The 20,056-nt window shown below is 50.8% G+C and overlaps 3 protein-coding genes across 5 annotated transcripts; all 3 read right to left on the bottom strand.

Moving 5' to 3' along the window:
- Positions 1–2,018: 2,018 nt before the first annotated feature.
- Positions 2,019–7,097, bottom strand: trmt9b (tRNA methyltransferase 9B). 2 transcript variants are annotated; one of them, XM_037268195.1, is made up of 4 exons: positions 6,855–7,097; positions 3,874–4,055; positions 3,618–3,791; positions 2,019–3,454 (listed from the first exon to the last, which is right to left on the bottom strand). In XM_037268195.1, the coding sequence occupies exons 1-4, from the start codon at positions 6,890–6,892 to the stop codon at positions 2,637–2,639; spliced, it is 1,212 nt and encodes a 403-aa protein (XP_037124090.1). In that variant the 5' UTR covers positions 6,893–7,097; the 3' UTR covers positions 2,019–2,636. The 2 variants fall into 2 exon arrangements, with proteins under 2 accessions (XP_037124090.1, XP_037124091.1); XM_037268196.1 differs by lacking the exon at positions 6,855–7,097 and adding an exon at positions 5,427–5,742.
- Positions 7,098–7,238: 141 nt separating this feature from the next.
- n4bp2l2 (NEDD4 binding protein 2-like 2) lies at positions 7,239–9,731 on the bottom strand. The gene is made up of 6 exons (XM_037267978.1): positions 9,614–9,731; positions 8,335–9,110; positions 8,094–8,218; positions 7,922–8,010; positions 7,772–7,848; positions 7,239–7,635 (listed from the first exon to the last, which is right to left on the bottom strand). The coding sequence occupies exons 2-6, from the start codon at positions 9,108–9,110 to the stop codon at positions 7,476–7,478; spliced, it is 1,227 nt and encodes a 408-aa protein (XP_037123873.1). The 5' UTR covers positions 9,614–9,731; the 3' UTR covers positions 7,239–7,475.
- A 99-nt stretch (positions 9,732–9,830) lies between these two features.
- Positions 9,831–20,026, bottom strand: brca2 (BRCA2 DNA repair associated). 2 transcript variants are annotated; one of them, XM_037267976.1, is made up of 26 exons: positions 19,867–20,026; positions 19,629–19,733; positions 19,254–19,478; positions 18,966–19,026; positions 18,843–18,895; positions 18,686–18,714; positions 18,481–18,598; positions 18,344–18,399; positions 18,178–18,268; positions 14,437–18,111; positions 14,271–14,369; positions 14,078–14,147; positions 13,710–14,014; positions 13,451–13,635; positions 13,206–13,384; positions 12,957–13,127; positions 12,567–12,882; positions 12,319–12,474; positions 12,037–12,184; positions 11,859–11,968; positions 11,573–11,759; positions 11,337–11,503; positions 11,083–11,221; positions 10,757–11,013; positions 10,544–10,666; positions 9,831–10,464 (listed from the first exon to the last, which is right to left on the bottom strand). In XM_037267976.1, the coding sequence occupies exons 2-26, from the start codon at positions 19,729–19,731 to the stop codon at positions 10,108–10,110; spliced, it is 7,380 nt and encodes a 2,459-aa protein (XP_037123871.1). In that variant the 5' UTR covers positions 19,732–19,733; positions 19,867–20,026; the 3' UTR covers positions 9,831–10,107. The 2 variants fall into 2 exon arrangements, with proteins under 2 accessions (XP_037123871.1, XP_037123872.1); XM_037267977.1 differs by having other exon boundaries at positions 9,831–10,461.
- Between the last annotated feature and the right edge of the window lie 30 nt (positions 20,027–20,056).

Here is a 20,056-nt window from a genome sequence, read left to right as displayed (position 1 = left end):
GTCGCGTTGCAGGCAAAGCCGCTGGTGTGAAAGTGGAAAGTGTCAGGCCCCTACATGGAAAGCAGGCAAACCATAACATTTTGTTCCGGCGGGAGTCGAGACACGCACATCGCCATTCTTTGTCCAAAGCATCACAAGGACGGAAATAGCCGCGCCGGCGGGCGAGCGAGCGGGACTTAAGCTTGAAATGGTCTGCAGAGGAGAGCAAACAAAGTGCGAGTGAATGTCACGGATAGAAATGCAAAAAAACCTAAAAGTAGTCCATAAAAATGCGGATTTGCTTTGACTTGCTCCTTTTCGTCTTCTTCAAGTTTTTGCAACCTCGACTTTACTCATTGGCAGAATTCCTCAAAGGCCACGTCGGAGGGTGACCTTTGACCCAGACTACCTGAAGGGCCAGCCGAGCTTTCGGCATCAAAAGGGTTGCTGAGTTTTGACACGCACTGACAAAAAAAAAGTCTGAACTATTTTCACTTGGGGGACGGTTTCTTTGCTCAATCCAATTTCAAATTCAGTCCGCTTTTTTCTGTCTTCTGATTGGCTGGTCAGAGCATGACAAGTTTGACAAGCAGATGCGCTCCGGCGACGTGCACATTCATTCATGTCATAATCGGCATAGGAGCCACTATGAAGGGGCGCACGCACGCACGCGCACTCCAGGAATGCTGCACGCGCACACACCGTGCTCGCTCGCTCGCTCGCGCTCCAAATGAATTGAGCGCAATAACAACAACAAGGCGGCGTGCGGCAACTCGCAATCGTGCCGCAAATTCCTTCCGCTCCGAAGCTACGGGGGGCGGGGGCCCCCAGCTAGCGCACGTTTGCTATGGCGCTGCCTTGTAATTGACAGACATCTGCGGCTGCATGATGAGCAGCCGTCCTGGAATTAACGCGATGTGAACGTGCTCCGCAGCAGCAGATGGTCAAGTGATGACAGGCCCATTGTTTGCTTCAGAGCTCACATTTGGCTAGCGTAGAGATCCGAGCAGATGTCTGGATCTCAGACGCTTCAAAACGGAGTCCAACACAACAAATCGTCACCAGTCAACGGAAAACCTACCAGAAAGTGCATGTTGCTGTCTAGAAAGTTCTGCTTTTGAGCTTTCTCGTTTACCGTAGTCACGTCAGTTGTCTTCCATCTTGATGGTGATCTTCAAACTTTTGCATGATCATCAAATGAATGCTGATAAAATACACCTCAAAAGAAACACTTTGACCATCAACACAAGACCTTTTAATCAAGAAAGAGACGACGTACGTCATTGACAGCACAAAGACACAACACACCTCCTTGGCACAATGTTTCAAGTTTCCATGTAAATCACAATGGGCGATATAGTCCGCGTACAGTGCAACGTCGATTCACAGTATGAAAGGCGGGCGGGCCGGCGGGCGGCCGGAGCGCCGTTTTCTGCCGGACGGCGTCGACATATAAGCAACGCCCTACCCAAGCATAGCAAAAGAATTAAAATCAATTACAAAACTAAACAGCAAAAAAATGCGGTAAAATTGCGCTAACAAACATCAATGAGACGAACACTAAAGTTTCCACATGACAATGTCTTGAAGACTTGAATAAAAAGGAACAGTCGTGCGTGCGTTGCAGCCACGGAGGAACTTTCGGCTTCAAGGCTGGAGAGAGAGAGAAAGAGTGTGTGTGAGAGAGAGAGAGTGTGTGTGAGAGAGAGAGACACGCTCAAAAGTGAGCTGTTAAAACTCACAGGCAGACAAACATTGGAAAAATGTGTGCATTTCACCGTTGCATTTTCTGCCAACAGTTGTGTATTTTAGTGTAACGTTTGTGTTTTAAAATGTATCCACCAGATGGCGCTACCTTTCCTCCATTCAAAGCATACCGTGCATTTTCAGCTTCATTGCTTGGCGCTCGCTCACAAAGAGTCGATCTAATATATAAATAACGATGCTTGTATGCAAAACCAAAGTGAGTCAATCTGACAAATGGTCAGAGTAAAATAAATCAGTTGTGCGTTGCAGCTGCAGAGTAACGTTTTCGTTTGTAAGACTTCACTTGTGAAATCATCAGATAAAAAAAGAGTTTCCGTGCGAGAAACCGTATACTGATTTTTTTTCCCCCTTTCCTGATTTTGGGGTGGGGGCAATTTCTTCCGTCAATATTTGTGTTTTGTCTCATATTGCAGAGTTTACGTCATATCTTTTGTTTTGATGAGTGTTATTGCTTCGGCTCACCAAGTGTGCCTAATATTCTGACTTGTGCCACTCTCATTACAAAATGCCTGAAGGAGTTTCGATTCTCCACGCTAAAAATGTATTTTTCAATTGATTTAAAAAAAAAAAAAAAAGGACACCCCCAAATTGTCCACCAGGGGGATTGACCATTTTCTGCAAGACTGCCTTATTAGATGTTTGTTGGATAATGTAAAAAGCGGGTCTATGCGACACCCGAAAAATCATTTTTGTGGGGCTAAAACAAATCAGTCGTGTGTTGCAACCTTGGAATAACGTTTGCATTCGTAAGACTGTCAATTCCTTGAAACATCAAGTCCAAACAGAGCTCCTGGAATCTTTGAGTGAAAGTAAAAACCCAGATTCAGTGCTAAAACTCGTAGGCAGACGATAAAAATGAGAGAATAAATTAAAAAAGAAACTAAAAGAAATCAGATTTGGTCAGGCTCCACCTTCTCGGCCACCACGCACCAGTTGGCGTGGTCGAAAAAGGCGCGGCGGACGCGGAGTTGGGCCACGTGATTGGCAATGAGCTCGGCAAGCTCGCCCTCCCTGAACACGTGGTAGTACCTCAAGCAGGAGCCGTCGCTCGCCGCCTGGCTCTCCGGCCCCCCGGGGCGCTCCCTCTGGAAGGGCACCAAGTCGGGCAGAGCCAGCGCGCCGCATTCCGGCGCCAGGGCCGCGCCGCGCTGCTCTTTGGGCTCCTCGTGCAGATTGCTGCCCGAGCCAAAGACGTCCTCCTCGGACCCGACCGTGGCTGGTGGCGAGAAGAAGCTGGACAAGTGCTGGATGAGAGCCCGGCCTCGTCCTTGCCGGCCCACCGCGCCGCCGGTGGGCGACGAAGCGCTGAGCTCCCGGGACGACGAGCGGGACATGGACAAGCTCCCAAAGTCCAAGACCGAGTCCAGGGAGCGGGAGAAGAACCAGAGTTTGAGTGAGCCGGGCGCGGGTGGCGGCGCCACGTCGGCCACGGACGATGTGCTTCGGACCTTCCTGTGCTTGTCGCCGGTGTTGTCCCCGATGGCGTCGCTGACGCTCTGGGCCGCCGCCCGGCCAGGCGGCGGCGGTCCGGCGTCGGGGGAAAGAAGGCCGGGGTTCCACGGGACGAAGATGTCCTGCTTGTCAAACTTGCGGCGCTTCTGCTCCATGGCCCACACGTAGATCATGACGTGGCCGCCCACACGCAGCGTGCGCGCCATCTCCCTTATTGCTCGGATACGACGCTCTTTGGTGGACAAATGGTGGATGACTGCAGCGCAAACAAAAACAAAGCCACAATGAGGACGCACAAGGGCCAATTTGCGGTTCTTCTTTTTTTTTTTCGATTTCAGATCTATTTTTGAAATAGTGTGAATTCTCCTTGTTACTGTGATATTTGGTCTTTCCACTTCAGAATGCAGGCGTCACCTGACCTGCAATGGACAGCACGGCGTCGAAGCAGCCGTCCCGGTAAGGCAGGTGGAGCCCATCGCACATCTGCACCTCGTGGCCTCGGCTACCGGCAAAGTCCACCAGGGGGCGACAAACATCGCAGCCCAGCTTGAACACTCCCTCGTTAATGTCGAGGTATTTGCCGTTGCCGCAGCCTGCAAATAGGTGCATGGAAAAAAAAGTGATTTCAGAACTAGCTGGGTTTTTTTTTCTGAGGAGTCCTGCTAATTGACCCACCGACGTCAGCGACGATGCTCCCGGGCGGCTGGTCCAGCAGGAACTGGCGCACCTTGGGCCAGGCCTTGTAGCGGCTGTCGTTGAAGAAGGGCGCGATGGTGTCGTAGACGCCGTGCACGTGCTCCCGCTCCAGCCGGCTGGCCGCCTCGTCCATCCTCGATGACAGTCTAGCGCCGTCGCGCCTACCGAGCAAACGCCAACGACACGTTCAGACGTAAACTTTGCAGGTCGCAAGGCCTCACTATTGACACATTGATAGTGTTTCATTTCTAATCTCACCTGCCCGCCAGCATGTGTGTGTGACTTTATTCTTGACATTTCTCGGTGTTTCATAAATGTCAGTCTACTAAAGTGCGTATTCACGGCAGTTAACAATGGAGCTGTGCTGCCGAAGCTGCAGGAGGAACATAAAAAGGTCTCAACATCAAATCCGGCGAGCAATGACAGCAACGACAGACACTATTCGGCTGCAAGCGACAGTGTCAGCTCACATTCCCGGCAGCACGCTCACCTAGCACGACTCTCACTGGGGGCACAAATATGTATGGCTGTAGTTGCAGGTTTATTTGACAAATCCCTGAACTCCTCGGCGGGAGTCGGGCGTCACCTTTCCTACTGCTGCCTTCTGAGATTGCAGCTTTGGCCTGTCCTGGACATGAGATTTTGGATTTCTGCTTCTGTTCGGTGTCCCGATGCTCTTCAACGAGAGAGAGATCTTTCACATGATCACTGAGGCTGGCTATTGTTTTCAGTTCAGACGCCTATTGATTCCAAACACAATGAAAGAATCCATTGAGAGCTGGCTGGCTGGCTGGCCGGCTGGGCATTTGTGCGCAACTGCGAGCAAACAGAAGCCCTCCAGCCGCCGCGGGCTGAATGATCACGCTGTGATTTCTCGCGAGTGCCCGTCTGATGAGGTCGCGGAAGGTGATAGCGACGAAACCTTGCAACATGAAACACTCGTGATGCTGATGGGCACCATCAAGGCCTCCGAGGGCCTATTTGCAGAGCTGCTTGCATCAGCATCCCATTCAAGTGGAAGGAAAACAGGGATTATGTAACACTGTCCTCCTTTAGCACCCCTCCTGCCTCACCAAAGTGAGGTGTTCATTATGTAATGGGCAACAGGGAGGGAGACAATGTAAATGAGACATAGCATCCGAGCTATGCAGCGGAGTAGAGTGTAAGCTACCCTTGGAGCAAGTAGCCAGAGGTCACATTGTGCTCCCTCCAGACAGCATCAGTGCTCATTTCCACTGACTGACTGATCATGACTGAGCAGACCTGCGCTACAGTCGAAGTTGCCAGCTCATCCCTCGAACAGCAGACAAACAGGTTTACTGGCGTCAAATTGAACCCGCACGTCGTCATGACTCAGTTCAACTGTTTAACCTGAGGAGCCTCTCACTCACCGCTGTCATTCGTATTGCCGCAACTAAGGAACGGATCAAGTTGCAAAAAAAAACAACCAAGTGATTGATCACATCTTTGAAGAGATTTGATTTGAATGAAATCGTCTCATCTAGTCAGCATGCTTGACGAAAATGCCTCACCATGAACGGATCGAGAAGCGTTGCCGCGGTGGCCGCCTCAAGCTCCTGGCACGACCGGCCGGCCGGGTCGCCCGCCGCAAGTAAACTTCTCGCTCCTAATTGGCACCGGGCGGCCACGCACCTGCCACTGCTGTCCACGGCGGGGACATTACTCCTTTCAATCCGTGCGGACGCCAATCCACGTTACGTTACGTCGCACGCGCGGAGAAACGAGTCAGCGTTGCACTCGTTAGCCGTGCGTGAGCGGCCGCCGTCAACGAGCGGCTGCACGGTCGGAGAGCCATCATCATCACCGCCGCCACCGCCAACACTTGCAAAGACGACCCTTGGAATGCCAACCGCTGCTTCCGGCTTGGCGTAGACAATAAAATAAAAGAGTAACTCAGCGCCTCTCAGTGGTGGAAATGGTTCCCGAATTAACTCAGCGCAAACGTCGAGTAATCTTTCTAGGATAAGGCTAGTTTGAATTAAATGTCTAGTAGCGAGTATGTCGGATGGTGCTGTGTCATCTGTTTGGAATGAATATTTTCCATTGCTCAACAAATAGCAAAATAATGCTTTTATTTGGAAAGGTTGCTATTTGTGTTGTTGACAGTAATGACGACAACTTGACTCGCCTTGGATGAGCATGCTCTCGTAAAGCACGCGGTGCAGTGGCAACGTTCGCATGTGATTGGCTCTCCGCATCACGTGACCAACAAAGGAGCTGTCCGTCACGTGTACGCGCGTAAACGAGCACGCGCGCCATGAAACAAGAGTTTCCCAGATGGCTGCGTGTTGGGCAAATCACGTGATCGTTTTGTTTATGATAGCTACCATGCAGAGAATGGGGTTTTCTGTTTTGTAAGCGTTACAATAAATAATTGTATTGTGTTTTAGACGAGTGGGCGTGGCACTCATACGCCCCCTGTTGGTAGATGGGGAAATTGAGTTTGAGCACAATAAATTCTGCTGACCAACAGGCAGCCGTGTCACATTGGTTCATTAAGTGTCCATCCCAAATGTCTGCAATTTATCATTTTGTGATTGGAAGGCAAGATCCAGCTAGGGAAAAAGGACAGCGGTGCATGTGTGTACCCTTAAATAATGTATTCATTTGATCAGATGTATAACATAAATGAGTAGTGCACTGATTGGCACATCCACCTCTTGGGCGCAAGGTTCGATTCCGGCCTTCCTGTGCAGAGTTTGCATGTTCTTCCCGTGCCTGCCTGCGTAGGTTTCCTCTTCCAAATACGATGTGATGTTTTTAAGCACCGGCGCATGTCAATAAAACATCATCAAACTATTTGTGTTCATTTGTAAGCGCTTCATCACCACCATTCAGAGAGCACAAAGGCCCAGGCGCATCATAATCATCCGCCGCAGCAACCGCAGCACGCATGTGAATGTGGGATGCGGGCGGCGTGAGATGAGAAATCTACTTACTGAGGCGAAGCTCTCTGGTGTGTCACGTTGCCATTCATCACATCTCTTCAGCCGCCCTGCATTATTTTTCAAGGACACAATCGACAGCCTCTGATTGGTTGAGCTCCTCCGGACAAAAAACAATCATCTGTTATGTTTGTAAACGTCAGTGCCAGGGTACTTTCCTGACAACTGCTGATCTGAACATTCAAAACAAAAATGTACTCCACGAACATCTCTCGGACACCTTACACATTCAAAATGTCCATGGGGGGAAAAAAAGATGTGTTGAGTTCTCTTACCATAGAAAGTGTGCATATTTTAAAACAACAAAAATTAAATTAACGAAAGGGCAAGATTTTTTGGCCAGGGATGGGGGAAAAAAAAAAAAAAAAGACAACAAACTGACTTTTGTTTCTTTTTCTTTCATTGAGAAAAAAGCTTTGTAGCTCTGAAAAAATACATATATACATCATATAAATCTAAAACAGGACAATATAACAAAACATAGCTTTTTTTTGCTCTAAAAAAACACAAGACTTCATTAACGTTTCTAAATCAGGACGATAAAACTTCTTCAATTTACAAAAACTGTACAAAACAAGTCTTTCAATCGTAGTTGGTGGCGAAATCCCGCTTGCACTATTCGAAGTGAGCTCCGTCTTTGCTCTGCTCCGGTTGGTGCCGCTGCTGGACGTGTTGCGGCTCCTGAGAACTCAACACCGCATCAATGGAGACGGGCCAGCAGAAGCGATCCAGCATCTGAGCGATTTTCTCCTGAGACACGCCGTGCTTGTTCCTCCTGTGAGGGGAAACAAGACTAGGACAAGAAAAACTAGATGTGCGAGCAGCTATAAAAAGCCATAAAGGGAGGGATCTACAAAAACAATAGGCAGCGTTCGTTGCTCAGGTCATAAAAGAAAACAAATCAAAATTACTTCTCCAGCTCGGAGGGGTCATACTTCCAGCTGGTGTTTGGTTCACAAAAGTCCACCTGGTATCCTTGCTGCAAAGCCTGTGGGAGGGGGGGGGGGGACATATTAGAAAACTGAAACTGCATGTCCATGTTGTAAGCGGAGGCAAGCTACCATCTGCACGTAGGGCTTCATCTCCCAAGCCTGCAGGTTGGTGTTGTCGATGATGACGGGAGAGCGGCCATCGCGCATGGCGTCGCCGGCTGAAACGCAGGGCGACACCAACGTGACTTGAACGTTGCACAACTCAAATGTTTGATCCTCGTTGCTGCTGTTTTGGTCTCACCTCTTTGATGGTTCCACTCGTGGGCCTCTCCGAGAAGGTTGGGATCGTAGCGGTAGCCGCTATCGTGGACAAAGTAGTCGTCTGTGCTCAGAATGAGCCCGCTGGGACCCGTCGCCAGCAACTCCCTGTCAGTGATGTTGAGATCAAATAAAAAGTCCTGAGACTACACAAACCGATAAGTGGGCCTTTATCCGTTCGCTAATGAGTATGATACTAATTGTGTGGCCTGATTCACAGGTACCTCGCCATTGTGGTTTTGCCCGAGCCCGGCAGGCCTCTCATGAGAATGAGCACCGAAGACGAAGTTTGGTCAAGGTGTGCGTCACAATGCTGTTGCCGGGCGTCATAGTACTCCGAGTGACGTTGCGGTGGTGCATCGTAGGACCGTCCGGCGTCATGATGACTGTAATGAGGGGGTGGCGAGAACCTGGGGAAAGGCGGGAATCGAGGGGGATAGCCATATCGCATGTCGCTGCTAGGAGGTGGAGGTAAAGGGTGGTGGAATCTGTGGAATGATCTGTGATTTGGAGGTGGGCGGAACATTGGAGGTGGATCATAATCCGGGTGATTCCAAGAAGGCGATCTCAAGTTGTGAGTGTAATACGGCTCGTATCTGTGCCAGCGAGGAGGCCACCGTTTTTGTTTTTCTGGATCTCTGCCTGAGTCCCACATCTTGGGAGGTTTTCCTGAAGGTTTGCATCGGTCCTCCCCCATGAGACGTTTCTCTGGGAGTTTGCGCGTTGATGTTTCCAGTTGGTTAAAAGCATCCCGTTCTTTCTCAACTTCATCGTCAATGGCTTGGATTTCTTTGTAAAAGTCACTCAGCGATTCATCAATGTGCTTCTTTGGGGGGAAGGCGGGACCAATGAAGGTGGCGCTCGTGAAACCCACCTTCTTTAAAACGCACTGGACGTCTGGAGCCTCTTTGTGGACAGCCTCACTCTCGGGGGCACTTTGTTCCGCTTCCACTGGAGCATCGGCAGAGTTTTGGATGCACGAGGAAGCCGCATGAGACATCTACACAAGATTTCCAAAATACTCTTATAATTTAAAGTAGGGCTGCAGTAATCAAACATTGCTGAATATCCCAGATCATCGCAGATAAAAAAAATGGATTTTGCCTTATTCATCTAAATCTTCATGGCAATTTATAAACAATTTATCGCAAGTGGGAGATGATCCCATGCTGTCTGTTGAGCACGTATTATTTTATGGGTGGTAAGACCAGTGGCATTTGTAAGTGTGTTTGGGTCCTACACGCGCTTGTATCGGCATGGTTTCAAAAGTGCAGAACGACTTGTTTTGATTTATTTACCTGCTTGTTTAATTTTACAATTGATGGGGAGGCAGACCTCCCAAAAGCAAACTTTGTATACCAGCCATTTCAAAGTACATTTCCCATGCGTCCCTTGTAATAGTGGGGGTAACCATACACGCAAACTGGCCAAAGGGCGACTTAGTTTAATGTTAACACAAAGTAATGTTATGTAAAGTACCGTTCATCCGTAAAACGTGCTTACCTTAAATTATGTGATTATGGTAAAAGAAACAAAAGCACAAGGGAGATGACAGACTGGTGCCACATTGCTAAAGCTAACTCAGCGTTTCCGGACGTGACATCACCAACGCCATCAATGCTGCGTTTCGGGAAGTTGGAAAGACGGAGGTTAACAACCTCCGGTCAGAAAAAGTACCGTGAGAAAGCTCCTCGAACATGGAAGTTCGGCATAGCCCAGCCTCGTTTTGTAACCTTCATTTATTTTCAAAAACATTTCTCGAATACAGATAGCTTTGTTGTCAACATTCGCCTGGAACGCAAGGACAATACGAATTCCCACCTTCATGGAATGCAGCTGAACGGGCGCACAGCGCCACCTAAAGACTGGCAGGAAACATTGCACATATGTGCCTGATAACTTTTCCCGTTAAGCAACCTCTATTTACATATTAAATAATAAGAAGAATAGATTCACTTTTAGGTTGTGACTCACTTGTGCATTCCAGAAGTTTGCAGTTACAGTGCATCGCTGACATGTAACGCCTGCGTGTCAATCATCGCGAGCTCGTGGTCGTTGACCCAAGCTTCCTCCTCCTTTACCTCGGGCGGGCTTGCAGATAGAGGTGCCGGGTTTGGGTTGGGTACGCTTTTAGAAGTGAGGGCTCTCCGAGGAGGGGTGAAAGTTTTGTTGACGGAGGGTGAAGCAGCCAAGCGCGGATGGAGAAACAACGGCGGGGATGGCACGCGAGAGAGGGAGTCCACGGCCCGCCTCGTCTTCCAGCTTCTTGGGTCTTTCTCTGATGAAGAAGCATTGGCTGGCGGCTGAAAATTCCTGCTCAGTGGAGTGAAGCAGCCCAGGCTTTTGATTGGCTGCTGAGACGCGGTTTGCAAAGGGAAACACAATTTCAAAACAAATCACGTCATTGAATACAGGTATAAATAGAAACCTCACGTTTGTCCTCAAGTGTTGCGTCGGTGGAGTTTTGAGAGAGGGAGAACAGACGGGGCTCCATACGTCAGACTTGAGCACTTGGGAAAGTTTGTCCTCAGCGCACGCTAAGAAGTTCGCTCGTTCCTAAAATACACACACGCAAAGGACAACAATTTACAAGGACAACTGCACAAAATGGATGCATAGGTACAGTTGCTGTTACTTGAGACGTACCCGCAGAAGGTTCCTGAGCTGTGCGAGGACTTTTTGCAGATGCTCTTCTTTGGGGTTGGTGGAGAAGACGGTGAGGTCTCCTGCGTACACGACGGGGGTGGGCCGCGTGGACTGGCCCCTCAGCTGCAGGTTGCTCAGAGCGAGCAGCACGCCGGGCCTCACGACATCCAGCAGGTCGGCCTGAAGCAGGCTGCTGAAACAGCGCACCTTCACAAAGTTCATGTTGCGGTCCACCAAGTAGAAGGCTGGAGAAGGGCCTGAGTGAAAATACGAGTTCTTACATCAAAGTCTGCTGAATTCATGTTCATAAAGAAAAGAGCACAGACCTTTTCCGTCCAGCACGCTGACGACACATCCCGTCAGATCGACCTCGCCGCACGGAGGATGGAATTCCAGGTTGTGAAGAGCCACAAATTCGGTCGACACTCTCGGTTGAAAGCACGCTGATAACCATTCCGGAGAAGTCTGAATGAAAACCACAAAATACAAATCAGTTTTTTTTAGGTGTATGCGAGGACTTGTTGGCCCGACTCGCTGCCCATTTCACTTGGCTCACTAGCTAACTGACCAGCTTGGTCACCTGAAGGTCCTGAAATTGTGTCTTTTTGTTGGCGCTGAGCTGAAGCGTGGCAAGACCGTCATGCTTCTTCCTGTTCGACGTGGTCAAGTTGTAGACTTTGTATCGACGACCTTCCTTTAGCAAGGCCAGCGTGTCCGAGGACGGCCGCCAAAGGTTCAACTGGTAAACTTGAAAAAAAAACAGAGACGAGAGTGTATATAAAATAGAGCCGGGTCGAGTCAAAGATGGCGGCTCACTGGCGCCGGTGGGATTCAAAGAGTCGGCCACGCAGAGTCTCCAGACGGGGGTGACGTCTCTCTGAGGGCAGCTCGCCAGGCCGTCGTCTGTGTTTTGGTAGCGATCCAGCAACTGCGCCCGTTTCTTGTCCACGAGCGAACGTCTGTAAGCTTGCAGCGTCTCCAGCTGCCGCTCGCTCAGATGGGCCTGCAACAAACAAGCCGTGACCACAATCAATCAAGCCGACAGCGGTTTCGCCTTGCTAGCATCTTAGCTAAGTTACACCGCAAATGTTTTCTTTGTTACCTCCAGTTCAGCGAGGTCATCTCCCACAGCATCGTAGAGCTCCTGCCCGTCTTGCAAACCTTCGACATCTCGATGACTCACGCTCCGTCTTGGAGCTTGTAATTTGCTCTCTGCAAAGGACCACAGTTTAATTTGCTCCCCAGAAGTTTTGTTGTGCAAAAGAAATAACAGAACGCACCCTTGTCTTCCTGTTCCAGCGCGGCTTCCATCTTGGCATAAAGCGCCTCCATGGCCTTCTGTTTACGGCTGTTGTAATGAGCTTCCTCCTTCTCTTCGGCGCGGGCCGAGCGGAACGCCACGCCTCCGTCCGACTTCCTCTCCATCCACTGAATTTGAACACATTTCATTTATTGATTATCGATGCAAGCAAGGTATAACTCGGACAGCCGAAATAAAATCTCCTTTGGGCTGTTTGTGTGGAGATTTTTTGTGACCTCTTGTTTGAATAAAGCTGGCCCACCTGAAGGGGGTAACTTCTCAGAACCACAATGTCCACGCAGCCAACAGGCCCTCCGTTACTGTACAGCGACGACAGCGGAAGCAGGAACGGCCGAGGATCTCGGTGAAATCCAAGCTTGGTGTCCCATCGCGCGGGTCTGGTGCTATTGGCAAATATCTTCAAAAAAAGAAATGAGATCTTGTTTTTGTCCAGAGGCGAGATGCCCAAATATCACAATGCTACGAAAAAATGAAAATTGCCTTGCTTACCTTCAACATAAGTGAGTGCGGCGCCTCCAGCGGCGCGCAAGCCTCCTGCGAGCCCACCAGCTGAGCGCCGTGGGTGATGAGCTTCCCGCCTTCGGCCAGTCGGCCCTTGCGGAGCAGCTGGCTCAAGGGCTCATCCAGCTGGGTTCTCAGCGCGTACCAGCCATCGGTCAGCCACACCACCGCGCAAGCGTTTTCCGCCGGGCCTCCCGAGTCCACCTCGCACACGCACAGAACCAGAGTCTTGGCCGCCGTGTCGTCCTTTTCCGTGATCTTCCTCAGCGCGGGCCTGCGGCTGTGGTCCACCTCCACGTCATACCTGACACGATGCGGATTTGACGATTACTCCCGTCGACGGGTGGGCATTAAAAGAAAAGCCCCGCCCGTTGTCACCTGTACTTGAGCTGCAGTAGGACCCTCTCGGGGGTGAGGCATCGGCCTCCCATGCTTTCTGGGAAGGACCTCTCCATGCAGGCCAGCTTCCACACAATCCACCTGTAGTGATTGTGCACCCACTCGTCACTCAGCAATTTGGGATCCACGCCGGGTGTGTCGCACAAGGCCCTGAAGCCAGACGTCAACAAGTTGAAGAGTTTGGCAAACAGGCGGCCATCTGTGAACGGGCTTGCCGATGATGCCGACCTATAGAAGTGCTCTTTGCCGGCCGTCCCGTCCCCGCCGGGAATCAGCCGTCCGCCGTCTGCGAGTTGGATGCCGGCCAAGGCTTCCTTTTTGTAGAAGAGCTCGAGATGGAAGCAAAAAGCCTCGGCGGTCTGGCTGGTGACGTCGCACACGTACCCGTGCACTCCGCATTCGTACAGCTGCCAAGACAACACAAAACTGTCAGCAGCCTGATCGTATAATCTTGATCATGTGACCCGCCCCACCTGTTTGCGGGTGTACTTGGTCGGGAGCCTTCGAGCCACCGCGTCCTTCAAACGTATCCTCGCGGCGCCCGAGCTTTTGGCTCGAAACAAGGCGCCGGGCAAAGGCCTTATCGTCTGGTGCTTCTTCTTGCAGATCCTCATGTCTTGCATGTCTCGCGCCAAGTCAACGTCATCCGGTGCCGTCCCTGCGGACACGGCCAAAAACAATCAAACGTCTCGCTGGCTTGCGTCAAGTACCCCAAAGATGCAAATTGTTGACCTTGACTCCGACACGCGTCAGCCGGTGGGCTTTGACCCGAGACGTCACGGCTCATACTTTGGTCCGAGGCGATTGCGTGAGGGGCCGCCATGCTGCTTTGTGTTGTTTTTTGAGGGCCGCTACCAAACAGTTTTGTGGCGCTCTGTTCAACTACTCTTCTAAACGGAGGAACAAAGGCGGGAGGCGAGATTGCGTCGTCGCTCCTCCTCGGTTGCGCCTCGCTCTTCTTGAACCACGGAGGAAGTAAAGTCGAGGAGGGCCGCCGCTCGCTCCTCGGTGACGCGGCAGCCTCCATGTAACCATCGCTGGAGGGAAGAGAAGAGCAGGTCATGATGCGGCGATGGACGGAGCGCATGTTATCTGCTCACCTGAGCGGTCTGGTGATGTTTGGACCCAGCAACACGTTGGACGTCAACGCCGGCCTGTCCTTTGTCAGACCTTCCAAATAAACACACAAACAATGTCAAAGCGCAAACGCAGCAGATTCCAGATTGAAGAGGAAGTCAAGCCCCAAATCTCCTTTTCATTCTTTCCAGAAAGTGCGAGAACTCAGCTGTTTACCTTTGGGACAGCTCGTGAGAGGACAGAGGCGGACTCCTCGCCGACTCTCGACACATCTGTCCAGTTGGTCCAGCAGTGCTCGTTTGGCAGGGGGTTGCTCTGGAATGACGGAGATCATCATTGCACGACAACGTCGCAGCCGCGACGACGGCGATGGGATGGTTACCGGGCCGTTGGGTGTTTTCTGCTGATCTTTTGCCAGGCGCTTGCCCCCGCCGCGCGTGACAGCAGGCGTCCTTCTCCGGCCGCGCGCCTTCCAAACTCGCCGCGATATTCTCGTCCTCCAGCAAAGCTTTGGTGCAGTCCAGCGCTTCCCGGGCCAGAAACAACTGCTGCGTTTCAGTGCAGTCCGTCAGGTCCGAGGGCTCCAAGTTGACCATGGCGCCATCTTCCGGCGTCGACATTTGCCACCTGTGGGAGTCGCCCTCTTCACCAGCCGCGGGCCTCTTTTCGCCTAAGTGTGCGCTCGGAGCTTGAGCGAGCGCAGCTGGTGAAGGTACGCTGAAGTTTTTCTCGTGGGCACCCAGTGGAGCGACTTCATCAAAGAGAGCTTTGGCTTTCAGGAGGGCCCGGCTGGAAACGGCCACGGGCCTCCCGCTGGCTGAGCTGAACCCGCAGCTGCTCATTTTGTCACTTGTTTTTGGGTCCCGGTCCTCGTTCAGGGGATGGCTTGCTTTCTTTTGGGCCGCAGACGACGGGAAGCCGGAGTCTTTGTCATCCAGGAGTGCTTTTGCTCTCGCCGCAGCGTTATCAGACACAAGAACATTTTTGCCGCTGGCTGTGCTGAAGCCACAAGCGGCGGACGTCGGCACATCGGATGTGACGAATTTTGCTCTTCTGCCGCCGGCCGGCGCCGGGGATGCAACATTTTGCAGGCTGTCCCGTTTGTCATTTTGCAAGCTAGCGTCACTCCAGACGGATTTGGCTCTCGTCATGGCTTCATCGGACACAGACACGCTCTTCCCGCTGGCAGTAGAGAATCCGCTTACGTCTCGATGCTCTAGCAGCGGTGCGGCGGTCTCGTTGCCAAGCTTGGATTCGCTCGCTCCGACAGCCGACGTTGCGTCACGACTGTCCGTGATGTCTTTGTCTGGATTCTCTGAAGCGGAGGTGAGATTTTCCAAGAGCGACTGGTCTGAAAATAAGGCCGACTTTTCAAGGTCACTTTTTCTGCAGGCGGGATGTTCCTTGACTTCAGTGCAAGCATCAAGCAACAATTTTGCCTTCTTGAGTGCAGCAGAGGAAAGAGCAAGCGGTTCGCCTTTGGCTGTTTGGAAGCCGTCCGGCTGCTGCGGGTGGCGGAAGAGGGAGGAGCTTCCGCGCTGCGACTGCACAATCAGGTTGTCTTCTTTCAAAATGTCTTTGGCTTTTGCCAGGGCCGCCGCAGACACCGAAACCTTTTGACCACTGGCGGTGGAGAATCCACCAGTAGGAAAATCGGAACTTGCAAGGTTTTGAGCATCCAGCGTCTGCGGGTTGGACTTTGAAGTGGAGCCGAGGTCGAGAGTATTGGTTGAAAATGACGCAGGCTCACTTTTCCTGAATGTTGAGTGATGGGCTGGATGTTCCTCAAGTTCATGACAATCATCTAGCAAGGATTTGGCTTTGTTCAGAGCAGCGGCGGACACGGCAACTCGTTTCCCTGCCGCTGTTTGGAATCCGCTCAGCTCAGCGTTGATGGCTGACAAGCTTCTTTGCTCTTCTTTGGCCTCAGCCGACACGGATTGGCTCTTCCCTCTGGCAAGATTGAGGGAGGCGGCCATATTGGCGAGCGGCTCTCCATCCGCAGGGTGTTGTTGGTTTTCTTTGAAGACAGACTGTGCCTTTTGCATGGCGCTGGGCGAAATCACAACGCTTTTGCCACTGGCCATCTGAAAGCCATTGTGAGGCGCGCACGCCATCATTTCGGAAGCGCCTTGGACGGACGAAAAGAAGCCTGGAAGCGGCTCGACGCTCTCGGAGGAGTCAATAAATTGATGGGCTTTCCGGGAGCTGTGCACACGCAGCGCCTCGCTACGGTTTTCAACGCTCGGTGGAAATAAATGTTTGCTTTTTGTCAGGCATTTTTTGTAAACGCTTTCTTCGAGCGTTTCGGGGATTGTTTCTTTGCTTTCCATTTTATGTGCGACGCCGGCTTGTTCTTCAGGATTTGTCGGCGACTTCTCCTGGGCCTCTGCGCAAAAGCTGTCATTGAAATCCATCCCGCTCAGCAAGGACGATTCAAGGACTTTGTCAGCTTTGGGTACCGACTTGATGCTTCTGAACTGCGTGAAGTCAAACTGGCTGCCTTCTTCTTCCAGGAGGCTGCACAAGGCCTTCACATCCGCTTTCTGGGAGGCACTCAGCTGGTAGTTCGGGGACTCCGGAGTTGCGGGAATTTGCTCTCTGGCGTCACGGCGGCATTCCGAGGCTTGGTCACCTTGACACGCGAGTGCGTTTGAGTTTCCGGGACTTTCTGGAGCATTCTGAACTTGTTTGGTGGATGAAGAGAAGCCGTTTGTGTCAGAACGATCCTCTTCCAGACACTTGTTTTGGGAGTCTCTCGGTGGACACGAGTGTGCAGGAATTTCCTTTTTGACATCACCGTGGTAACCGTTTGCGAGACTTTCTGGAGCAATTTGACCTTGTTTGAAGGACTGAGAGAAGCCTTGTGGTGACTCCTCTGTCACTTTACTATTTTCATCTTTCCGCGTACACTTTTCGGAAATGCTTGCGGTGGAATCGGATTCACTTTTGATCGGTTGCTGCCGTTCAAAAAGTCCTTCTGCTTTCTGCGCGTTGGCTGTCCACATCTGCATACGTTTGTCAGAAGTTCTATCCAAAGGTGACACATTTGCAGTCTCTTTGCGAGACTGAAGGGAAACTAGATGACGAGCTAACTCTTTTAAAGTCGCTGGTGTCGGCGCTGATGCGTCCTTGGTGTCAAGTAAAAGGTCTTCCGAGCACAGCTCATTTTGTTTGTTGTTTTTGTTTGGGTGACTCGCTTCACGTTTCTCCGCGCAGGACGCAGTCAGCTGCGAGATGTCGGCGCCGGCCGACAGGAAGCCGCTGTCGCCCGCCGTCGGCTCGTCGACCGACTCATCAAAAGGTGCTTCGCCGTCACCGGGGCTTTTGGTTTTGCGTGGGGCAAACTTGGATGCAGTCAGACGGGTCAACGGGGAGAATCCACGAGGAGGAGGAGGCAGACCCAATTTACGCGGAGCGCTCGGACACGACATTTGACTGAAGTCTTGCGCGAATGCTCGTCCAAGCTGCGACATGTCCAAATCCTGCGGGTTGACGTGAAGCGAGGAAGGCGGCTTTTCTTCCCGTTGTTGAAGCTCCTCCTTTCCATCATTGGCAGGCAGCGTATTACCTGGAATCAAGTATGTGTCCTTCACAGAGTGCTTCTCCTTATCAATAACGTAAATAAATTTGGTCTTCTTCTTGGTAAATGCAGCAAAGTTCAACGACGGCCTGATTGGACGGGCACGATTGCCTTCACTCGCTGGTGATGTTGCGCATTGATCTGCCACTTGTGCAGCAGCGGCGATGGGAAGCGCAATGTCTGATAAACTCAATGGTGACCATTGTGTCAGTGCATTGTCCTCAGGTTCTACTGGCTGAGCTTGATCAGAGAACTTGGGCTCCGTCGCCACATCTGAGGCGTTGCCGTCGTCTTCTTGCCTCCTTTCCCTTCCTTCGCTGTCAGTGGGAAACGTGCACTGGTTGTTTTCGGTCCAGTCAAGAACACCGGCCGCCTGGATCACCGGGTCCCCGCCGGCTTCAGGGGGCTGCTCCGGGAATCTCGGGGGGGATTTTGGGGGGGTTGAATGAGGGCCAGCCTCTGGCAAATCAGCATCTGTTGATTGGAGTTTCAATATTCATTTGCACAACATGATTTAAGATCACGGAGCATTTGAAATACCTCGTAGAACCTCAAGCGGGTCGTTGTTTTGTACGGCCGCAACTTCTGCCCTGACATTGTTGGACAGGGAAGGGAAAAGCTTCCGAACCAGCTAAGGACCGCAAATGACATCAATATGGTCATGTAAGTCGTTGAAATATCAATAACGTAAGTGTACAGAACTCACCACGGCGCTCTTGTCCATACAAATTGCCATGGTGCTGGGACTTTCATCTGTGTTAGCTACGGGTCGACAAAACCAACAGAGCGAGTGGTTGCAGAGCGTGCCGTGTAAAATAAGACGGAAACAAAACGCTTGCTTACATAAAATGAGGGTGGAAGGCAGAGGCAGAGGCGACGGCGTATTCAAAGAGCTGGTCCACGAGATGTCAGGGTGGAGGTCTGCACCCAGGCTTTCCGAGATGTGCCGTGCATAACTGGTCTGCGCGTTTCAAAAATAGATTGGCCTCATTTGAAATTGAATTGGATGGTCAAAGTGTAACATTTGTGACTGAAGCAATGAACTTACTAGAGATGCTTGTGGTGTGTGAATCAGATCTGATGAGAATAAAACATAAAAAAACTGAATACAATAATTGTAATGACATACAACTAAAATCTTATAAGGTAAAAGAATTGATTCAATAAAAAAATCCATACATACAAAAAATGAAAACAAAATTTACCCAACCAGTCGGGAATGCGCGAGTGTGCAATTCCATCATTTGAATGTGGGACCCTGTGTGATGACATCATCAGGTTGGGTGAACAGATTGCATGGAATGACACAGACGCATCACTTTACTCACGTGTCTTTGGTAGGCCCAAACAAAGACAGACTCCTGGCGCCCCATGGCAGCGGTTCATTCTCTAAAGGAGGGAAAATGTGCCAAACGCTTGAATCTCTCGTCCTGACTCCAGACTATAATTTGAAGCCCTCATCTTGATTTGAAACCCCAACACGTTTACACTGGTGCGAAACCCGACTATCTTGAAACCCTTTCCTCTGTTTGAACCATGTGAAAGCCAAAGCCCACCTTAAAGCTTGACTCTGTTATGAGACCATAATTCAGATCAGAAACACAAACGTTGCTGACCTTGCTGGTCGGCACTGTCCGGGGACGCAACGCAGCTGCGTCGGAACACTTGAGGTGTTGAAGACTGAGGCGCACAGGCAGAAACTGTTTTGCGTAAAGGCGTCTTGAAATTTGCCTCCTGGTTGGGACAAAGTTCTTCTTGATCATCGGAATCAGACAGGTTTGCTTCTTTCGATGCTCGTGTGGTCAACACCTGGAACCAGTCGGGGTCCACCTGTCCCAACTCTGTCATGAAAAGAAGACTATAATTGCTAGAGGATGTCAAAATAGAAAGGGCATTTGATTTGATTTTGACGTTTTGGTGAGGAAAAATATTAATGTGGCTTGATGGGCCTCAGAAAAATCATCTTTGACTCTTTGAGAACGTCTCGTTACCTTTCCAGAGTTCTTCTGTCAAACAGTCGTACATGCTCTGTGAAGGTAAGAAATTCACTCCTCGAGACTGAAACGCTCCCGAATATTTGGTCCTGTTTGGCATACCTGTGGAGGGACATTAGTCATAAACATATTTTAAATGTCATTTACAAGCCCGAGAAAATTGTTTCCAGTGTTTGTTGTGAAAAATACCAAGTTTTTCGTCCCACTAAAACGATCTGAATTTTACGCCACTTACCATAACGGCGTGAGGTGGGTTTTCAGAACGACGCAATATTTCACATAAAGTGTCAAAGTTATAAGCCAAAAACACGCTAGTAATGGGTCGAAGGTTCGAATTTGTAGCTAATGTTAAAGCTCTTAACATTTAAGGTCGTTTTGTACCAAGCAAACCTCGCGCGCCTCACCGGATACCGGAACTCCGCGAG

Source organism: Syngnathus acus, chromosome 13 (genome assembly GCF_901709675.1).
Source record: "Syngnathus acus chromosome 13, fSynAcu1.2, whole genome shotgun sequence".
Classification (NCBI taxonomy): Eukaryota; Metazoa; Chordata; class Actinopteri; order Syngnathiformes; family Syngnathidae; genus Syngnathus; species Syngnathus acus.
This window is presented reverse-complemented; position numbering and strand designations above follow the sequence as displayed.

Excerpts from the sequence above, each read along its gene's own strand:
- trmt9b (XM_037268195.1), bottom strand. The coding sequence starts at position 6,892 with ATGAATGGCAACGTGACACACCAGAGAGCTTCGCCTCA. Across the intron at positions 3,792-3,873 it reads GAGCATCGTCGCTGACGTCG|GCTGCGGCAACGGCAAATAC; the intron begins GTGGGTCAATTA and ends ACCTATTTGCAG. Across the intron at positions 3,455-3,617 it reads CGCCGTGCTGTCCATTGCAG|TCATCCACCATTTGTCCACC; the intron begins GTCAGGTGACGC and ends TTTGCGCTGCAG.
- n4bp2l2 (XM_037267978.1), bottom strand. The coding sequence starts at position 9,110 with ATGTCTCATGCGGCTTCCTCGTGCATCCAAAACTCTGCCGATGCTCCA. Across the intron at positions 8,219-8,334 it reads GGCAAAACCACAATGGCGAG|GGAGTTGCTGGCGACGGGTC; the intron begins GTACCTGTGAAT and ends CATCACTGACAG. Across the intron at positions 8,011-8,093 it reads CGAGTGGAACCATCAAAGAG|CCGGCGACGCCATGCGCGAT; the intron begins GTGAGACCAAAA and ends CCTGCGTTTCAG.
- brca2 (XM_037267976.1), bottom strand. The coding sequence starts at position 19,731 with ATGCCAAACAGGACCAAATATTCGGGAGCGTTTCAGTCTCGAGGAGTG. Across the intron at positions 19,479-19,628 it reads GACAGAAGAACTCTGGAAAG|AGTTGGGACAGGTGGACCCC; the intron begins GTAACGAGACGT and ends TTTTCATGACAG. Across the intron at positions 13,128-13,205 it reads GGCAAAGAGCACTTCTATAG|GGCCTTGTGCGACACACCCG; the intron begins GTCGGCATCATC and ends GTCTGGCTTCAG.